At 46.6% G+C, this 19,057-nt stretch overlaps 1 protein-coding gene across 1 annotated transcript in view; it reads left to right on the forward strand.

Moving 5' to 3' along the window:
• Window positions 1-6,011: 6,011 nt before the first annotated feature.
• Window positions 6,012-19,057, forward strand: part of SLC1A7 (solute carrier family 1 member 7) — a 51,501-nt gene continuing 38,455 nt past the window's right edge. The window contains exons 1-2 of the mRNA XM_020871440.2: window positions 6,012-6,201; window positions 14,249-14,328. Of these exons, the coding sequence (XP_020727099.2) occupies window positions 6,025-6,201; window positions 14,249-14,328 (257 nt within the window). The 5' untranslated portion in view covers window positions 6,012-6,024. The remainder of the gene's footprint in view (window positions 6,202-14,248; window positions 14,329-19,057) is intronic.

The raw sequence follows: 19,057 nt of genomic DNA on the forward strand, positions 1-19,057 counted from the left end.
CTTTATGTCCCATTAATTTCATTTTAAGTAATGCTATTGAGTTGGACTGATCAGATCCAGAACTTGTGCCCTTCCCCTTGCACTTGTCCCCAAGTCCTGCAGCATTTGATCCAATTCAGTGATGCCTTTGGAGGGGCTGAATCGCTCACTGTCTCCCTCTGGTGTGAAGCTCATTGGCAGAGTCTGACACACAGTAGGTGCTCAACAAATAGCAACTGGTCTTGTGGGTGCTTAGGGCCAACTTCTAAAGACGAAGAATCTAGACAGGGGACTGGTCAGGGAAGAAGGAAGGTCATGAGAGAGTCACTTTACCCCATTCTCTGAGGCAAACACAGGAAAGGACCTGTCTCAGCAGAGGTCGGACAGCCTCTCAGTGACTAAGGCTCACAGGAATCCACGCCCAGTCGGGTTAGTTGTCCACAGAAAACCTTCCGGGAAGGGCCCAGCCTACAGAGAGCTGGGAGACGCGTCAGGGAGGAGTTGAAGGCGCCTCTGGTATGTCTCTGAAAAGCAGCCAACAAACCCAGAGCTGTCATCACCATAAAACTCAGCTGGGAGCTTAGACAGCTCAACCTAAACTCACTTTGATACACGGTGAAAGCAGTGAGACCCCAGGCTTGCCAGTCACTCAGCCCACTGTGTTGAGGGCTCCCCAAAGCAGCTCTTGTATCCCCAACCTGGGCCCCTCTTTGTAACAAGCTCTCCTCTTGCCTTCCCCTTGATCAACACTCCCTACCCTGGGTTAACTCCTGGGTTATTCAGGTCTCTGACTAAATGACCCCTCCTCCGAGAAGCCTTCCTACACACACCTTCCCTCGCTGAGTCAGCCCCTCTGCTGGCCCTGGAGAATCATTAATAATTAGCAAATAAATGGACCCTGCAGCTCTCTATTGTGATACATCCTGCACAGAGTTGCCATGGTGAGAACCAGGCTGACTACAAACTCATTCATGCAGAGTGCGACAGCTGTCCTTGTGATCCGGAGCTCTTTTTTTGCCAACACTGTTTATCTTCTCTGTCTACAGCATCTTAATCAGTGTGGCTCAAATCTGCCAGGAAGCATTTCCCATGCTTCCTGCTGCCCATCAGTTTCAGCTGCTCTGGAGGTAACTCCTTGCCCCTTGGGGCTCCCCTAGACCCAAGTCTAACTTTAAGGATGATCCTTCAAGGTGTTTTCAAATAACATGATAACAGAGACTTAATTTTGTTCACACAGATTTTTACTTCCTTGTCCGAGCCACCTAAAAGGGACTGGAGGGATTTCCCTGGTGGCCTAGTGGTTAGGAGTCCAGGCTTTCATGGCCATGGCCCAGGTTCAGTCCCTGGTCAGGGAACTGAAATCCTGCAAGTCATGTGGCATGGCACAAAAAAATAAAGGAATTGCGGTTACCCCCCAGTGGTGATTGCGAAAGGGCCTGAATTAGTGGGAAGAAAAGGAAGAGGGTGTACATCTGGGGTGATTAGGAAAGGCTTCAGGGAAGATGGGGCACTTGACCTGTGACTTTGGAGACAGAGAAAGACATTCCAGGCAGAGGAATAGCATGGGCACAGACGTGGAGGCCTGAGAGAGGATGCAGGGCTCCCAGAACCCTAAGTTGTTTGGTGTTATAGAAGCCTAAGGTGTTACGTTGAGCAGGAGGAGGTGGTGTGCTGGAGAAGTGAGCACATACAAGCCCCTGAGGATCTCAGAAACAGAGACTTCTTCCTGGAGGTTTCAGTGTTCCAATGTGTTTTCCCCAAACACCAGACCATAGAACTCTCAGCTCTTGAAGAGGGTTTCTGTACCCTCATGTGGAGACTTCCACCAACATATGCTAATTTTATAAAGGCTCTGCTAAAATGAATAGTAACTTCCTGTGAGTCTGCAGGGCACCCAAGCAATGCTCCAAGCATACAGCAGGCATCACTGAATTTGACCCGAATTTGATCACAACCCTATAAACTATGTAATGTTTTATTATTCTTATTTTATAAAAAGGTAAAGACATTTTATAGGGAGGTTAAGGTCACACAGCTAGTAAGTAGTAGAGTTAAGATATGAACTTGAATAGTCTGATTTTGAGCTTCCTGGAGTAAAGAACTAGCTGAATTTTGTTTCATCCAAATTATAGTTTTTTGCCCAGGTAGTAACATTGCAAGGCAATTGATTCTGTGGACAATGGGGAGCTTTTAAAGGGTTCTTATCCAGGAGCCTTTCTATTTGATTTGTAAATATCCTTAGTATGCTCATTATCAGTCACTTATACTTTAGTGTGAATTAGTCTTTTCCTGGGCTCTAAGTTGCTTTAGTCGTATCTGACTCTTCGCAACCCTATGGACTATAGCCCGCCAAGCTCCCCTGTATATGGGGTTTCCCAGGCAAGAATACTGGAGTGGGTTGCCATTTCCTCCTCGAGGGGATCTTCACCACCCAGAGATCAAAGCCAAGTCTCTTACGTCTCCTGCATTGGCAGGCAGATTCTTTAGCACTAGTGCCACCTGAGAGGTCCTTTCCTACAGCACCTCAATATTCTTGTAAGCTCCCTGAAAGCAAGTATTGTATCAACTCGTTGCTATGTCTCCAGTACCCAGAAGGGATGACATGAGAGGGTGCGATAAGAATATTTGCTTGGGTCTTCCCTGGTGGCCCAGTGGCTAAGAATCTACCTGCCAGTACAGGAGAAATGGTTTCCATCCCTGATCTGAGAAGATTCCACACGCTGAGGGCAGCTAAGCACGTGTGCCACAACCACTGAGCCTTCACACCCTAGAGCCTGTGCTCTGCAACAACAGAAGCCACCACAATGGGAAAGCCTCTCACTGCAATGAAGAGTAGCCCCCTCTCTCCACAACTAGAGAAAGCCTGTGCAAAAGCAACAAAGACCCAGCTCAGCCAAAAATTAAAAATATGTGTGTAAATCAATTAGCTAAAAAAAAAAAAGAATATTTGCTTAAATGAGTTGTAACTTCCCCTGTTGAAGACAGTGGAAGCAATGGAAAGGAAGGCCTGGAGCCTGGGAGGTGGTTGCGTCAGAGTGTGAGGGACAGGAGATAGGAATAGTTGTGGGGGCACCATGGGAATCTAGAGTCTTGGAGCCAAAACAGAAAACAAGACTCACCTACTTCATGGTTAAAGGCCAGGGTTGCACATCGACCAGCCTAGACAGCATATTAAAAAGTAGAGACATTACTTTGCCAACAAAGGTCCATCTAGTCAAAGCCATGGTTTTTCAAGTAGTCGTGTATGGATGTGGATGTGAGTGTTGGACTATAAAAGAAAGCTGAGCGCTGATGTATTGATGCTTTTGAACTGTGATTCAAAGACTCTTGAGAATCCCTTGGACTGCAAGGAGATCAAACCAGTTCATCCTAAAGGAAATCAGACCTGAATATTCATTGGAAGGACTGATGCTGAAGCTGAAACTCCAATACTTTGGCCACCTGATATGAAGAACTGACTCATTTGAGAAGAGCCTGATCCTGGGAAAGACTGAAGGCAGGAGGAGAAGGGGATGACAGAGGATGAGATGGTTGGATGGCATCACCGACTCGATGGACATGAATTTGAGTAAGCTCTGGGAGTTGGCGATGGGTAGGGAAGCCTGGCGTGCTGCAGTCCATGGGCTCGCAAAGAGTCATACATGACTCAGTGACTGAATTGAACTGAACTGCACACTGATCGAAATGCAAATCCAAATATCTACTCAGAATGTTTTCTCTTCTAGGCAGCAACTACATCACCTGCTCAATTGGAAAATAGGCATTTGTTGGAGCTGAAGGTGTTATTAGTAGATTCTTGGTTTTAAGAGTAGGAGTTGGAGGGGAAAAAAAAACTCTCAGACCTGTATCCACACCCATACTTCTAAAGTTACTGGAAAAGAGCAATATATTTGGAAAGAAAAGAAAGTGAAAGTCACTCAGTCATGTCTGACTCTTTGTGACCCCATGGACTGTAGCCTGCCAGGCTCCTCTGTCCATGGGATTCTTCAGGCCAGAATACTGGAGTAAGTAGCTGTTCCCTTCTCCAGGGGAGCTTCCCAACCCAGGAATCGAATCCAGATCTCCCACATTGCAAGTGGATTCTTTACTGACTGAACTACCAGGGAAGAGATTTGGAAGGTTGGCTTATGGCACCGAGGGATCCTTAGAAAGCACCTAGGCTGTTTCTCTCATTCTATGGAAGCCAAGACTGAGGTCCAGAGAGGGTAAGTTCACAGAGCTGGTTGAGACTGGAGGGTCCCCTCCTTGTTGGGGGCTCTGCCCAAGGCTTCAGGGCCTGCACCACTGTGCCCTCCCCCAAAACCCCTGGCAGTTCCTTGGCTCTGCCACCTTTTCAGGGGAGGCAAACTTGTGCACACACCACCCACCACAGACCCACAGACCCAAGCTCTCTGCTGTCACCTGACTGCCCTAATGAGATTAGTCTCCTAGTGAAATAGAGCGTTAATTCCCTCTGGCTTTAAAGGGCAGGCCAGGCCACAAGAAATAGCAAAAAAAAAAAAAACCAAACAAACCAAAAACCAATAAATAAACAAACCCCCCTCAAAACAAACAAACAAAAACCACCTTTATCTCTAACGCTGAATACAGATGATAATCCTAATAGCCTCTCCCTGCCGGGCACGTTACAGCTCACCCCTGCTTTCATGAATGTGTTCTGAGTAGAATGTTGCACCAGCCCTAAGGAAGTACATGGTGATTATTATGTCCATTTTGTTGGGGAAACTGAGGCCCTGTGTGATTAAATGGCTGTTCTGGATCACATGGCTAGCAAGTGGCAGAGCTGGGACTTGAATGTAGATCCCTTGGACATTGTCATCTCTAAAAACATGAAGCCCTGAGACCCTCCAGGGTTCCCAGCTTCAGGCTTAAAGCACCCTGAAGGACAATGGGTAGCAGAGCCTAAGTTTGAACTCAGGTCCACTGGACTCAAACCCTACATTCCTGGGCTTCTCTGGTGGTTCAGTGATTAAGAATCCACTTGCCAGTGCAGGGGACATGGGTTTGATCCCTGGTCCAGGAAGATCCCACATGCCACAGGGCAACTAAGCCTACACACCACAACTACTGAAGTCCACGCTCTAGAGACTGTGCTCCGAAACAAGAAAAGCCACTACAGTGGGAAGCCTCACACCACAACTAGAAAGTAGCCTCCACTTGCAGCAACTAGAGAAAGCCCATGCATGGCAATGCAGACCCAGTGCAATCCCCCCAAATTAATTATTTTTTTTAAAAATTTACAAAAAAATCCTACATTCCCTACAATACCGGAAAGGACCAGTGAACTCATCCACCTGTTCATGTGGTGGAAACCAAACCAACAAATTCCACTCTGCCACTTGCTAGCTCTAGGCCTGTGGCCAAAGGGACTCTGGCTCCCTGGGGTCTCAGTCTCCCTTTCAGTAAAATGAAGGTTGGAACCCAAGGCTGTTGGGATGATTCCCGATGATTCACACAGATAACACAACTTGAACAGGCCTGCCACACAGCATGCTTGCTTTTTCCCTACCTCTCTTTGCTCCATCTGTAAAATGATGCTAACAGTACTTACTTCTTGAGATCGGTGTTAGGATTAAATGTGGTAATACAAGTAAGGGGCACCTGGAACAGCACGTGGTGTACAATGAATGCTTAATGTTGGTGATTGTTAGCTCTGCTAGGTAGCTATTATTATTAGTTTATTGTTGCTTATTACTGTTACTTATTGTCTTGCCTTCAGTTCTTTCTGGAATGAAGAGGAGGTAAAAATCCAACTGACCAAACATTCCTCTGGTTCCTCCCACCAGTTCCCGGTCCTCTCCCCTCTTTAAGAGGAGGACTTGGCTTAGAGGTCTGAACCCCCAACCACGTGGCCTGCTCTAATTTCCCAGGCTCTAATCTGCTCCTAGCTCCTAATGATGCAGCTGGTAATAGGATTGTGGCTTCCCTCTGGGGCAGCCACGCAGGCCATGGCTGTGCAACTGGCGACTGGCGCTTAGCAACCTCAACCACCTGCCTGTTGAGGAGCAGGAGCCAGGACCCTGTGACCGGGCTGGCCTCCCGTGCATGGAATGGTGCTGTGCCCCGGGCCAGCAGGCTGGGCTCGCCATGGTGCTGGGTGCCATCCTGGCACGGGGGAGGGATGTGTGCAAGCGGAATGGACTGCTCATCCTGTCTGTGCTCTCTGTCACCGTGGGCTGCCTCCTTGGCTTCTTCTTGAGGACCCGGCGCCTCTCACCCCAGGTCAGCCATGCTGGGCACCGTGGGTCCCCATCTCAGAGGGCTGGGTGGGCCTGAGGGAGCTGGGGGTCACGCTCCCACTCCATGGCTCCTGGGTGGCGTGACAGTGAGTGAGTCACTTTTCATCTTAGGGTCCCAGTTTTCTCATCCGTAAAGCGGAGTGTGATAAATGCATGGCAGGACAAGAGTGTGAGAGGGAGTGGCTACACACTGGCATCTCCAGGTGAATGAGAGGCGAGGGTACCTTGTGAGAGTGCCCACAAGCTGAGAGCTGTGTCTGCTGTTGTTCAGTCACCAAGTCGTGTCTGACTCTTTGTGACCCCATGGACTGCAGCACGCCAGGCTTCCCTCTCCATCACCATCTCCTGGAGTTTGCCCAAGTTCAGGTCCACTGAATCGGTCCACGCAGAACGGAGTCTATAAGTGTGCAAAGCAGGCATTAGAGACCACCTCCTACAGCAGTTCACGGGGCATTCTAGGCAGAGGTAACAGCAGGAGTGGTGAGACAGAGGGGCATGGAAGATTTGTGAGGGAGGGGCGGAGCGAACTATTCACAGCAGCTGGAATGGACACTGTGAGTCTGGGGCTGGAGCACAAAGGCCATCAGGCTTCTGGATCCCATCACCCAGCACTGACTTAGGGCAACCTCGAGGAGCTCTGAGCAGGGCATTGATATGGTCAGACCTGAGCTTGGAGACATCCCTCTGGTGCTGAGTGGAGGATCCCTCTGGAGCTGAGTAGGACTGGCAGGGGGCAGTGAGGGGATGAGACATGAGAGTGGGGATGAACAGAGAAGATATGAGAACTGCTTCCCAAAGAAGAAGCTTTAGGATGTGGTGGCTGATTGAATGTGGGGCTGGGGACAGGGAGATAAGGTAGGCCTTCAGGGCTCTGGCCTGTGTAACAGCAAGGGTGATGATGCCTTGCCGGGGGAAGGGCCGTTTTCTCAGTTAGCACCCAGCTCCCATGGGAGAGGGAGGGACTCTCATGGTGTTGAAGAAAAAACTATCATGATGTTGCTAAAACAGTAAGGAGGACTTTATTCAGGACTATTGTGATAGGTGTCAAGACCACGGCAGTAGGGGAGAGTGATCAGGCACAACAGAAGCTGGGGATTTATAGCTGACAAGTGCAGTGCAGAGGTCAGTGAACAGACAGTTACTAAGAGACATCAAGGGTAGGGTAGGGGGATTCTTGCTAAACTCACTAACAAGATGCTTGCTGAAGGCAGAGTTGGGAGCTTCTCACTAAATTGACTTAGCAGGATTTTTGCTACAAATAGGTGAAGCACGATGAAGAAAAGGCCCAAGGATGAGGCTCAGTTGAAAAGAGGACTCAGAATAACCTGTCTAAAGTTTGGTCAAGGAGAGAGTTTTTGTCAATGGGTTTCTGGAAGATTCCCTATCTCATAGAATTCCTCTCTCTGCAGTTCAGTAATACGATCTCTACAACTGGGGCTCAAGGCATCAGATTTCATCATCCAGGAGAAGGAAAACATGCCTCTCTGGGAATCGAGCCCACTGTTATGATAGTGACACTGTTAAACTGCTATCAACTATTTAGGGAGAAGCATGGACTCTGGAGGCAGAGGAACTCTGAACTTTGTCTCTACTAGTAATGGCTGTGTGGCCATAGGCAAAATCCTATCTCCTTTCTGGGGCTCAGTTTCCTTATCTGCAAAATGGAGGGGGTGGGACTATATGTCTGCTAGAATTGCTGCGAGGGGTAAACAGGGAATCATCAGTGACCAGATGCAGTGGGTGCTTAGTGAGCGTTACTTCACTCCTCCTTCCCTTACCTATGAATCCAGGTGCTACCAAGAACCACCTCATATATCCCAAATCTGATAGAAATTCTTCCAGACCTGCCCACATCTGAAATTACACTCTCTTCCCACTCATCCCAGGCTCATCCCTCCACTGGAGCCCAGCCACTGGCGGTCTTGCTTCAGAATCATTTGTTAAGAGTCTATTTCTCCCATCAAACTTTGACTTGTTGACTAACACATAGGCTTTCTTGATCAAAAATGCGACCCTAGCTAAGTCCAGAGAGAACACTCAACTAATTGCTGAGTTAAACTGGCAATGGCACAATCTGCAAGACACTTTAATTTTCTTCATCAACTAAAATATATCTCTTGCAGGAAGATTATTTTGTGAAAACAAATTGGAATGCCTACTATTAAAAGCCAGACTCATCTGGGGCCTCCTTTGCCAAAGCTGCCTTCCCCATCTGTTTGGAAATGCAAACGTGTTCCGGTCTGGATTAACCTGCCAGATAAACTGAAGGAAGGATGTGGAGTCTTAGAACAATTATTTGGCAGGAATTGGCTTTCTCAGCATCTTACTTTGAAATCCAGGAGTTGTTTGTTTGATCTCTGCCTGTGACTCAGAAACCAAACCCTTCTTATTGTGTAAGCTTATGCAACAAGGCAAAAATCATAAACAATATGCAAAAGGGTAGAATGTCCTATTTGTGAAAAGAACTTACAAAATCACAACATTTATCTTTGGAAATGGGTATCTTGTTTAAAAACATAGATCATTTTGAGAGTTCCAGTTAAACCATGGTGAATTTGTAATTGCACCCATTTTTCTTTCCTTTCTGGGATACCACTAAAACTGTAGCAATGGGACTGTTTAAAGATACAAGCTCCCAAGAACAAAGATGATACAAAAGGAGACTCTGAAAAAAGAAGTTGAGGAATTACAATACATTAGATGAGAAGGGGATGGAGCTGAATGCTCTCATTTAATAGAGCACAGAAAGCTGAACTCCTGTGTCTGTAGAAGCAGATACCACTCGAGCTTGTCTTGGAAACTCCAGAAGGGCTCGGGACTTGAAAGCACAGGGTGCTGCAGGAGGCAAGGGTCAGGCATGCTGCTAAAATCGGGGATGTTGGCTAGCATTTTGTAACTGGAGCAGTTAGACCCCTGGGTCCCTTCCAGTTCATGTAATCAGGGGATTCCTTATCTACTATCTCTATTCCCCTGCTTGACACAAGGAACCAGAGAAGCTTGACTAAGAGATGTTAGGCCCACCTGTAAGTTCTGGGAGAAAGGAGGTGATGAGGCGCATGCTTCAAGAGAATGAGTGAAGGAATATTTGCATCTTGAGTGTGGGTCCACCTATGACTGCTGTCAGCTGGGCCTAGGCACAGCCACACCTCCACCTAGCCAGAAGTAGAAAGGGACTTCTCAATGAAACCTCAGAGGAGAAACCTCTAAATTCTGCTGGGAAGGAGAATCCTCCCCCCAGTGAAAACACCAGATCTTCATGCATCAGTCTTCCTTGAGGAGCCTTCAGTTGACAAGTTCCACTCATTCATACAGAAGTTTAGCATTTCACACTTACACATGAGCAGAAGGTGAAGTCAAACCTGCTAATGTGGAAGATAGCAAGACCAAACAAATAGCACTGAGGGTCTCTAACAAAGCATGGGCAATGCCCAGAGTAGAACATTTTCTAATCTTTTCATAAGTTCTTCAGGTATAAGAGAGAAGATATAGTGACTATAAAACAGAACAGCATGCAAAAAGAAGGAATAATTCAATAATAAGAAAGAGATTTTGGAAATTAAAAGTAGATGAGCCAAGATAAAAATGTCAATAGCTGAGATAAAGCTGCAGAAATCTCCCAGAAAGTAAAACAAAAAGAGATGAAAATAGAAAAAGAAAATATAAGAAAATGAGAACGTCCAACATTCAACCTCCTAGTAAGAGTTTTAAAGAGAGCTAACAGGAAAAAGTGGAGAGAAAAATTTCACAAAGAAAACAAGAAGTGAAAGGTATAAGCTCAGTGCTATGAATTTCTTAAAAAAGAAGAGAAACTCATACCATGGTCTATTCATGAAAATTACCAAAAAAGCTAGAGATAAACAAACAATCCTAAAATGGTTCTGAGAGAATAAAACAGGTCTAATTTAAAGAATGAGCTTCTTAGGTGGAGTCAGTAGTAAAGAACTCGCCTGCCAAGCAGTAGACATAAGAGACAAGGGTTCAATCCCTGGGTCAGGAAGATCTCAAGGAAGCGGGCATGGCAACCCACTCCAGTATTCTTGCCTGGAGAATCCCATGGACTGAGGAGCCTGGTGGGCTACAGTCCATAGGGTCACACAGAGTCGGACACGACTGAAGCAACTTAGCACACATACACACCTATGGTGTAAAGAATAGGAAGTAAGAATAGCTTCAAACATCTTCAGTGATGCTGGAATCTAGAAAACAAAGAGGAAATGCCTTTGAAATTTGGCAGGGAAATTCTTTCAAGCCAAGAATTTATCAGAGGTAAAGGGACAATAAAGGCATTTTTACTATGTAAGGGGCTTCCCAGTTGGCGCTAGTGGTAAAGAACCTGCCTGCCAATGCAGGAGACATAAGAGGTGTGGGTTTGATCCCTGGGTCGGGAAAATACCCTAGAGAAGGAAATGGAAACCCCCTCCTATTCTTGCCTGGGAAGCCCCACGGACAGAGGAGCCTGGTAGGCTACAGTCCATGGGGTCACAAAGAGCTGGACATGACTTAATGACTAAACAACTATGTAAGACTCAGAAGTTTCTCTCCCATTTGCCCTTACTGAGGAATCTATCAAAGGAGATGCTCCAGCAAAACAAGGAGGTAAACCAAGAAGACTAGGAATCCAGGAAAGGAGGGATCCTAGACAGGACAAAGTCCCAGCGAAGAAGAGACCCGTGACAACCACTGGCCTAGACAGCAGTCTATGCAGCCTGGAAAAAGAGGATGGAGAGCTTATGGACTGAGATCCCAGGAGCCTAAAAATGGACCCGTGTGTCTGAGGAAACACTATTGTTAAGCATTTTAAAAGAGATGTTAAAGCATTTGGAAGAAACTAATGAATGGTTCACAGAAAACAAGGTAAATGAAAAAATCAGTCAGTTATTAATTTCAGGAAGTAAATGAAGGTTGTACAAAAAGGGGCCACGGTTGGTTCAACAGTGAACAATATGTTGTGATCAAAGTTTTTAAATCTTGGCAATTAGTTTAACCAAGAAATGATATAATGGTGAAAAGATAGGAGGAAAAAGGGAGTAAGAACTAAGCCCTCATCTGTCATGGCAGGGAAGTTAATAGATGTCAAAAAGATATATCTGGAAATAGCATTATAACCATATTATTTACAAAGAGCCATACTAAAGGACAAAGTGGGTGGGAAGTTGGGGTTGAGGATAAAGATGGATGAGGAACAGTTGTTTTTTTTATCATTATGTGGTATGTTTCTTCAGTTGTGTCTGACTCTTTTGTGACCCCATTGACTGTAGACCGCCAGGCTCCTCTGTCCGTGGGGATTCTCCAGGTAAGAGTACTGGAGTGAGTAGCCACGCCCTCCTCTGGAGGATCTTCCTGACCTGGAGATCAAACCTGAGTATCTTATGTGTCATTATAGTGCTATTTAAAGTAAAGAATATATAAGAGATGGGGATACCAAATCACTTTACCTGCCTCCTGAGAAACCTGTATGCAGGTCAAGATGTAACAGAACCAGATATGTAACAATGTACTGGCTCAGAATTGGCAAAGGAGTACATCAAGGCTGCATATTGTCACCCTGCTTATTTAACTTACATGCAGAGTACATTGTGTGAAATGCTGGGCTGGATGAAGCACAAGCTGGAATCCAGATTGCAGGGAGAAATATCAATAACCTCAGATATGCAGATAACATCACCCTAATGGCAGAAAGTGAAGAGGAACTAAAGAGCCTCTTGATGAAGGTGAAAGATGAGAGTGAAAAAGCTGCCTTAAAACTTAACGTTCAAAAAAACAAAGATCATGGCACCTGGTCCCATCACTTCATTGCAAATAGATGGGAAAACAATGGAAACCATGACAGACTTTATTTCCCTGGGCTCCAAAATCACTGCAGATGGTTACCGCAGCCATGAAATTAAAAGATGCTTACTGCTTGGAAGAAAAGCTATGACCAGCCTAGACAGCATGCTAAAAAGCAGAGACATTAGTTTGCCGACAAAGGTCCATCTAGTCAAAGCTATGGTTTTTCAAGTAGTCATGTATGGGTGTGAGAATTGGACCATAAAGAAGGCTGAGCACCAAATAATTGATGCTTTCAAACTGTGGTGTTGGAGAGTTCTATAGAGTTCCTTGGGCTGCAAGGAGACCAGACCAATCAGTCCTAAAAGAAATCAATCCTGAATATTCATTGGAAGGACTGATGCTGAAGCTGAAGCTCCAATACTTCAGCCACCTGATGCAAAGAACCGACTCATTAGAAAAGACCCTGATGCTGGGAAAGATTGAAGGCAGGAGGAGAAGGGGGTAACAGAAGATGAGATGGTTGGATGGCATCACTGACACAATGGACTTGAGTTTCCGCAAGCTCAGGGAGAGGGCGAAGGACACAGAAGCCTGGCATGCTGCAGTCCATGGTGTTGCAAAGATTCGGATGTGACTGAGTGACTGAACAACAACATACATGGATTAAAATTAATTCAAAAGACAAGTCATAATGGGTATATATTTAAAAGTAGATTTTTGGGTGTGTTGGAAATGGTAGTGGAAGTGCACTGGAAGGCCCTATTTCTGTCCTGCACTGTTGCTAACTCATCCTGTGGGCAAATCACCTCCCTCTCCTGGCTCAGCTTCCTCATCTATAAAATGAGTCGACGGCTGGACTAGAAGATCTTTAAAACCCCTTCTCAGCACCAACATTCTATAATTTGGGGCTTTTCAAAGTATCAGACCAGTAACCAAAGCTATGTTTGGCTTTGGGTTTACAAAAAAATACTTATAAGTACAAAAATTTAAGTCATATGGTGTTTGTTTGAAAGTCTTGTACTGGCCTCACCCACAAGCTTACCCTCTGAGGAAAGTGGACTCAAGCTAGCATTGCCAGAAATAACAAAATTGAATTAAATTAAATTAAAAAATTTAAAAAGAACACATTCAGTTAAATTCGAATTTCAGATAAACAATGAATAAAGGAATTCCCTGGTGGTCCAGTGGTTAAGACTCTGTGTTTCCACTGCTGGGGGCAAGGGTTTGATCCCTGGTTGGGGAAATAAGATCCCACAAGCTGTGTGACTGGGGCAAAACAAGCAAACAAAAGCAAAAAACCATCTACAAATAATTTTTAGTATAAGTAAAGAACAAATATTTGTTGTTTATCTGAAATTCAAACTTAACTGTCCCTCGGGGCATCTTCCTCTTCAGTTATGTTCCAGTTATGTGACCAGTTACTCTGGAGACAGCAGATTGGGCAAGGACCTGGTGCTCTAGTCCAAGGGCCCCCAGATAAGGGGAAACCAGCAGCTTATGAGGAAGCTGGTTGTAAGAATTGCGCCCAGGAAGGGCTCTTTAATACAGACAGTGGTGTCTCACCAGCCAATCAGATTCTCTCTCTTTCAGCATTTTAAATGTGAGCCCTCCTTCAAAGGGCTGGTAAGCATTTATGAAAGTGTGGGGTGAGGAGACCCAGTACAGAAGGGAAACTGACTCAAGAATGCTGTGGTCTGTTTATGAGTCAGTGTTCTCATAAAGTAGACCGACAACTTCTCTGGTGCAGAAACTGCGCCTCGTTCACTCTTGAGTGCCCAGTACGAAGCCTGGCACAGTATGGGTGTGTGAACAGTATGCAACCCTGCCCTCTTGCCACATATCATCATTTCAGACAGATTTGTAGCAAGGCTAGGAGGATGAATGTACAGAGTCGGGGGAGAGAGGTGATTTAATGTGATTAATAACCATTTATTCTCATCCAGGCTCTCTGCCAAGTGCTCTGTGTGCATCCTCTCATTTAAGCCTCCCAGTGGCCCTATGAAATGGTTATGACCCTCATGTTACAGATGAGAAAAACTCAGAGAGGTTGAGTAACTTGCTTACGGCCACACAGCTACTTACAGGGGGTCAAGATTGGAACCCAAGTCTGTTTGGCTCCAGAGCCAGTGTTTTCTCCATGGACTCTGCTGTTCATGTGGTAGACAGGAGAATGTGGGTGAAATGGTGCTCTAAAGATTGTAAAATAACTATGAAGTCCATATAGGCTGCTCTAACCCCAGCTCTTGCTGTGTTTTCAGGAAATTAGTTACTTCCAGTTTCCGGGAGAGCTCTTGATGAGGATGTTGAAGATGCTGATCCTCCCGCTGGTAGTCTCCAGGTGAGGGGCGGGTGTTCGGCTGGGAGGGCTGGGGTGGGGTTTCCGGGAGAGGCTTCTCTACAGATTCCATCTGGGCCCTGCTCCTGCGGTGGGTGTCTGGACTGCAGGCTCCGGATGGCACGGATGGCATGGCTGTAGGGTCCTTATGGGGAGGAAGCTGTGGCACGGGCTGCTGGAGTCTGGCTCATTCAGTGGCACCGGTTGCTTCAGTCCCTTTCAGTGGACACTTTGTTGACTTAATTTGGAGTGATTTGGAGTCCTAGATATTGACCTGACTCCAGTGTAGCTCAGGGTCAGGGAGTTCAGGCCCTGCACCCAGGGAGAGAGGCTCTAGGTGATGAGTGCAGCGAGGCGTGGGGTAAAGGTGACCTTGGAAATGATCACAAGATGATATCCTGGCTCAGCTATGTGCTGTACTTGCCTGCAGAAACTTGGACAGGTTGTCAGACTCCTCTGAGCCTGTTTCCTCATCTGTAAAATAAGAAAAAAAAAATCTACTCCAAAAGGTTGCTGTGAGGACCATTGGAAGCTATCTATTTGCTAAACATTCAAGGACTGAGCACAGGCTTTGAGGGCAGACAGGTGGTAGATGAAGCTGGAGAATGGGTTCTTCATCACGAAAGACCTTGAATGCCAGGCTAAAGCATTCAAGTCTTTACCCACTAGGGTGAGGGCCAGTGTAAATCGTTGGAGGTCACCTGGTCTCTACCACAGAAGTGCTGGTGAGTTTGACCAAGGCCCTGGTCCTCTCTAGGTCTCAGAATTTTCAGATGTATAATGAGTTGGTGGCTCGAGATGGTGTCCAAGAGCCCTTTGCTCTGAGACCATGGGTTTAGAACCCTTACCTCCCAGGACTTGTGTGTAGGGAGGGAAGTGGACAAGCCTCTGAAACCTGGATTCAGGGGGCTTCTGGATGTAGGGGGCTCTGTTCCCCTGGGCAGGGTCATTAGCCTTCTTGGCCTCCATACTGCTGAGGAGAGAGCCAGCTCCTCTCCCCTGCACCTCTAGGGTGGCAGAGATAATAGTCCCCCATTATCTAAGAGGCCAGCTAATGGTGCTTTCTGCTGCCTGTAGGAGGCCTTGCCAAGCTCATTTCATCTGCATGCAGGCAGCATTTGGGTCTCTCAGGACTCAACCTTCAAGGCTCTGCTAAAAGGCCATTTCCCTCCAGAAACCTTGCCTGACTCCTCAACTGTCTTCAGTGGTTGCCTCCTCTTCGTGCATCTTTTGAGTCATTCGTTAAGTCAGGGAATCTGTCAAGGTCACCGGTAGCCTCCCTATTGCTACATCCAAAGGACACTCTGAGTTCTTGCTCTGCATGACCTGTTCACAACATTTCATACACTTGATACAATGATTGGTCACTCTTTCCCTCTTAAAACACTCCTCGCTATGACCTTACACTCTCTAGCTTTGTCTGCTCTCTGCCCCTTCATCCCAGTTTCATCCCCCTCTAATCAACCTCTGAATTGCAATTTCTCAGGCCTTTTCTCATCTGTCCTCATGGCTTTAACATACCACCTATAAGCCAAGTTAACAGACCCCCCTCCCCGACCTCCCTTCTGAGAATTACTCAAACTACCTACCTGAAACCGTGTGTGTGTGTGCACGCGCTCAGTCATGTTCAACTCTTTGAGACCCCATGGACTGTAGCCCACCAGGTTCCTCTGTCCATGGAATTTCCCAGGCAAGAACACTGGAGCGGGTTGCCATTTCCTGCTCCAGGGAATCTTCCTGACCCAGGGATTGAACCCATGTCTCCTGCATTTCCTCTATTGACAAGCAGATTCTTCACCACTGCGCCACCTGGGACATTGCCTTGATATTGACTTGATATTTCATGAGGATTTCAATTTAGTGTAATCAACATGAGATGTTTGGCCTGTAAACCCATTCCTTTTCCTGTTTTCTGCTGGTCAGTAAGCGGCAGCTCCACCTACCCAGTTATTCAAACCTCTGTGTTTATTCTCTTCTCCACCCCAGCTCATCCATCAGTGACTCCAGCTGATTCTTCCCCACAGCTAGAACCCATCGTCATCCCCACCACAGGTGCAGACTCCACTGTGACGTCAGTGGTCTCCAGGCTTGGGTTTTTGTTCCCCTCCCATCTCTTCTCCACCTGGTGTCCAGAATGGTCTCATGAAAAGCCCCTCCGGCCATGCCATTCGTTCCCCTAAAACCCTTCAGTGGCTCCCATGGCGTTTAGTATAAACCTCACATCCTTAGCCTAACTAGCAGGCCCTTCAGGGTCCTCAGCCTGTGCTTCACCTGGTCTCGTGCCTCACTCACTCCAGCATCCTGGCCGCTTAGCTTTGTAAGCAAACCAAACCCTCCCCATCTCAGGGTCTCCACACATCTCAGGGCCTTCCTTCTGCCTGGAGCCTGCTTCCCCAGCACTTTCCATGTCTTCCCCTTCCTCTTCTTTTAAATCTCAACTTCCATGTCACTGCCTTAGAAAAGCCCTCCCCACCCATCCCCCTTCACTGCCACCTTCACTCTCCCCCATCATGCCCTCTTCCTTTTCTTGCTTAGCACTTACTATGTGTTATTATTCTATATGTATGTCATCGTTAACTTGTCTTCCACTGGACTATACTTTCTGTGAAGGCAGAGGCAATATTCTGTTGAGGTTCCACCCAGGAACTTGTCAAATGCCTGGCGTGCTTTAAGTGCTTATTAATACTTGCTGAGTGGATTAATGAGTTCAACAATTGTGCTTTCTGGCATGTGGCCCTGTACTGAATGCTGTAGATGCAGAGATGAATGAGGTTCTGTTTACTAGGAGCTCGCAAGCTATGAGGGAGACTGATGAAGAAATAGACAATTACACAACAGCCAAATAAACATGCTGCCGGAGGAACACAGGACTCTGTTGTTTTGCTTCCTTTTCCCCAGTTGTATAGCAATATTATGGGGCATCTTCATCACCCTTTATTGTTGACCTTACTCACTGCCAGGGTGTTGCCTCTTACTCATAACAGAAACACTTCAAATGAAGTGGCCCTTGCATGGACCCTGGAATCAGGCAGACCTGCCTGGGTTCGCATCTGATATTTCCTAGCTGTGTGACTTTGGGCAAGTTATTTAACTTAAAAAAGAGTCCCGAAGTCAGGGTCAAAGGCCTGGGTCCTAGGTCTGCTTCTGCCACAATCACCAGGTGATCTTGGGGCAGGCAAGTTTACCTGGGCCTCAGTTTACCCAGGCTACCCAGTGATTTTAGGCCCATCCAGCTCTCTGAGTCCTGGCTCTCAAAGGCCTGGTCTCACGCCACCAGACTCAAGCGCTTTCTCTTGGCTGAAAGTGGAATGTGGTATTAACTTGAGAAAAGCCAGTGTGTGTTTATATGTTTCATGTGTTTATATTATATAGTTTGGGCTGGTGCAGAGCAACCATGTCACTGAAAAATGAAAGTGCTGTAAAACTTCCCTATTAAGGGAGAATTAAACCTTCTTGGGAGAAAATGACACATTTCTGAACGTCTAACTGCTCCATCCCTGAGCCTGTCTTCCTTTAGCTTCAACTGGTCTGTAATCCATCTGCCCATCCATCACCCATGGTTCTCTGAGCTCTTGCTCTTGACCATCCCAGGGCCAGGCATTTTTATCCTCAAGGAGCAGCCACTCTGGTTTGGGCTTGTCGCTCAGGACAGAGCAAAATCACCAAAGCAAATTTGAAAATTCAACTGTCAGGCCTCATTCCCAGCTTGCTGAACCAGAACTGCCAAAGGGCCCAAATGAGTTTGTTTTAAAAGTTCCACATGTGTTCTAAAGGTTTGAAAAGAAACCGTGATGACTTGGGATCAGAACTTCTGGCTGGATAGCTAAAGAGCCTGGCTTGAGGGCTGTTGCTCTTCTGTTCCCGGGCCTCCAAGCTGTACCCCCAGGAGACAGAGGCTTCCTGCTGTGTAAATTGCTCCAGGGCAGTGCAAGGACACATATCAAGGCACATTTGCTTCAATTCCAGTAACCTGCAAGTTGGGGTCCCAAAGCCTGGCACCCATTCCCCTCTTCCTGAGAATCTGCCTCCCTTCCCTACACCAAGCCCCTGCTATCAGGCTGGTCCCCTCATTAGTTTCTAAGCATGCCACATGCCACCTCTGCTCAGGCTGCTCCCCTCCCACGATGCCCTCTTCACCTCTTAATTAAGTCCCCCTCTATGTTCACAAGGGCATGGATCACTAGGGGTCACCTTAGGGTATGTCCACCTGTTTTCTGTCTCCATACCTTCCTTCTCTCTACCCCTTCAAGACGAGCCAGAAATCCTACCCTCCTTGTCTTTAAAAGTCATCTCCACTCACGCCCTATTCCTGGAGTGGGGTTGGGTGGAGGTGCTTCCCAGCTTCTGGTCATAGTGGCTCATCGAGGAATTTCTTCTGAACACGGGCAACCTCCTTACCATAAAAAGGATCCTGAAGAATATGAATTCGTCTCTTTCTCAGGGACATCACAGGGTCTGGTACATTGTATGTGCCTAAGAAATGCTTTTTAAATGAACAAAGAGCAGTGGAAGGAAGTTGAGGCAGAATTCAGGCAAGGTTTATGACCAACGTTTGAGCAAAGATTCGGAGTTATCTTTTTAAAATGGTTTGCACTTTAAAAAGTTACATAAGCAAATTACGAACACTGTGGATGACAAGCAATCCTATCATTCCACATCCCTAATTCTGCCCCTATTCTTTTTCCTGAAAATGTTTGTTCTTGTCTTTCTTATTAGTGAATTCACTAGGCCC

The sequence above is a fragment of the Odocoileus virginianus genome, chromosome 5 (genome assembly GCF_023699985.2).
Source record: "Odocoileus virginianus isolate 20LAN1187 ecotype Illinois chromosome 5, Ovbor_1.2, whole genome shotgun sequence".
Taxonomy (NCBI): Eukaryota; Metazoa; Chordata; class Mammalia; order Artiodactyla; family Cervidae; genus Odocoileus; species Odocoileus virginianus.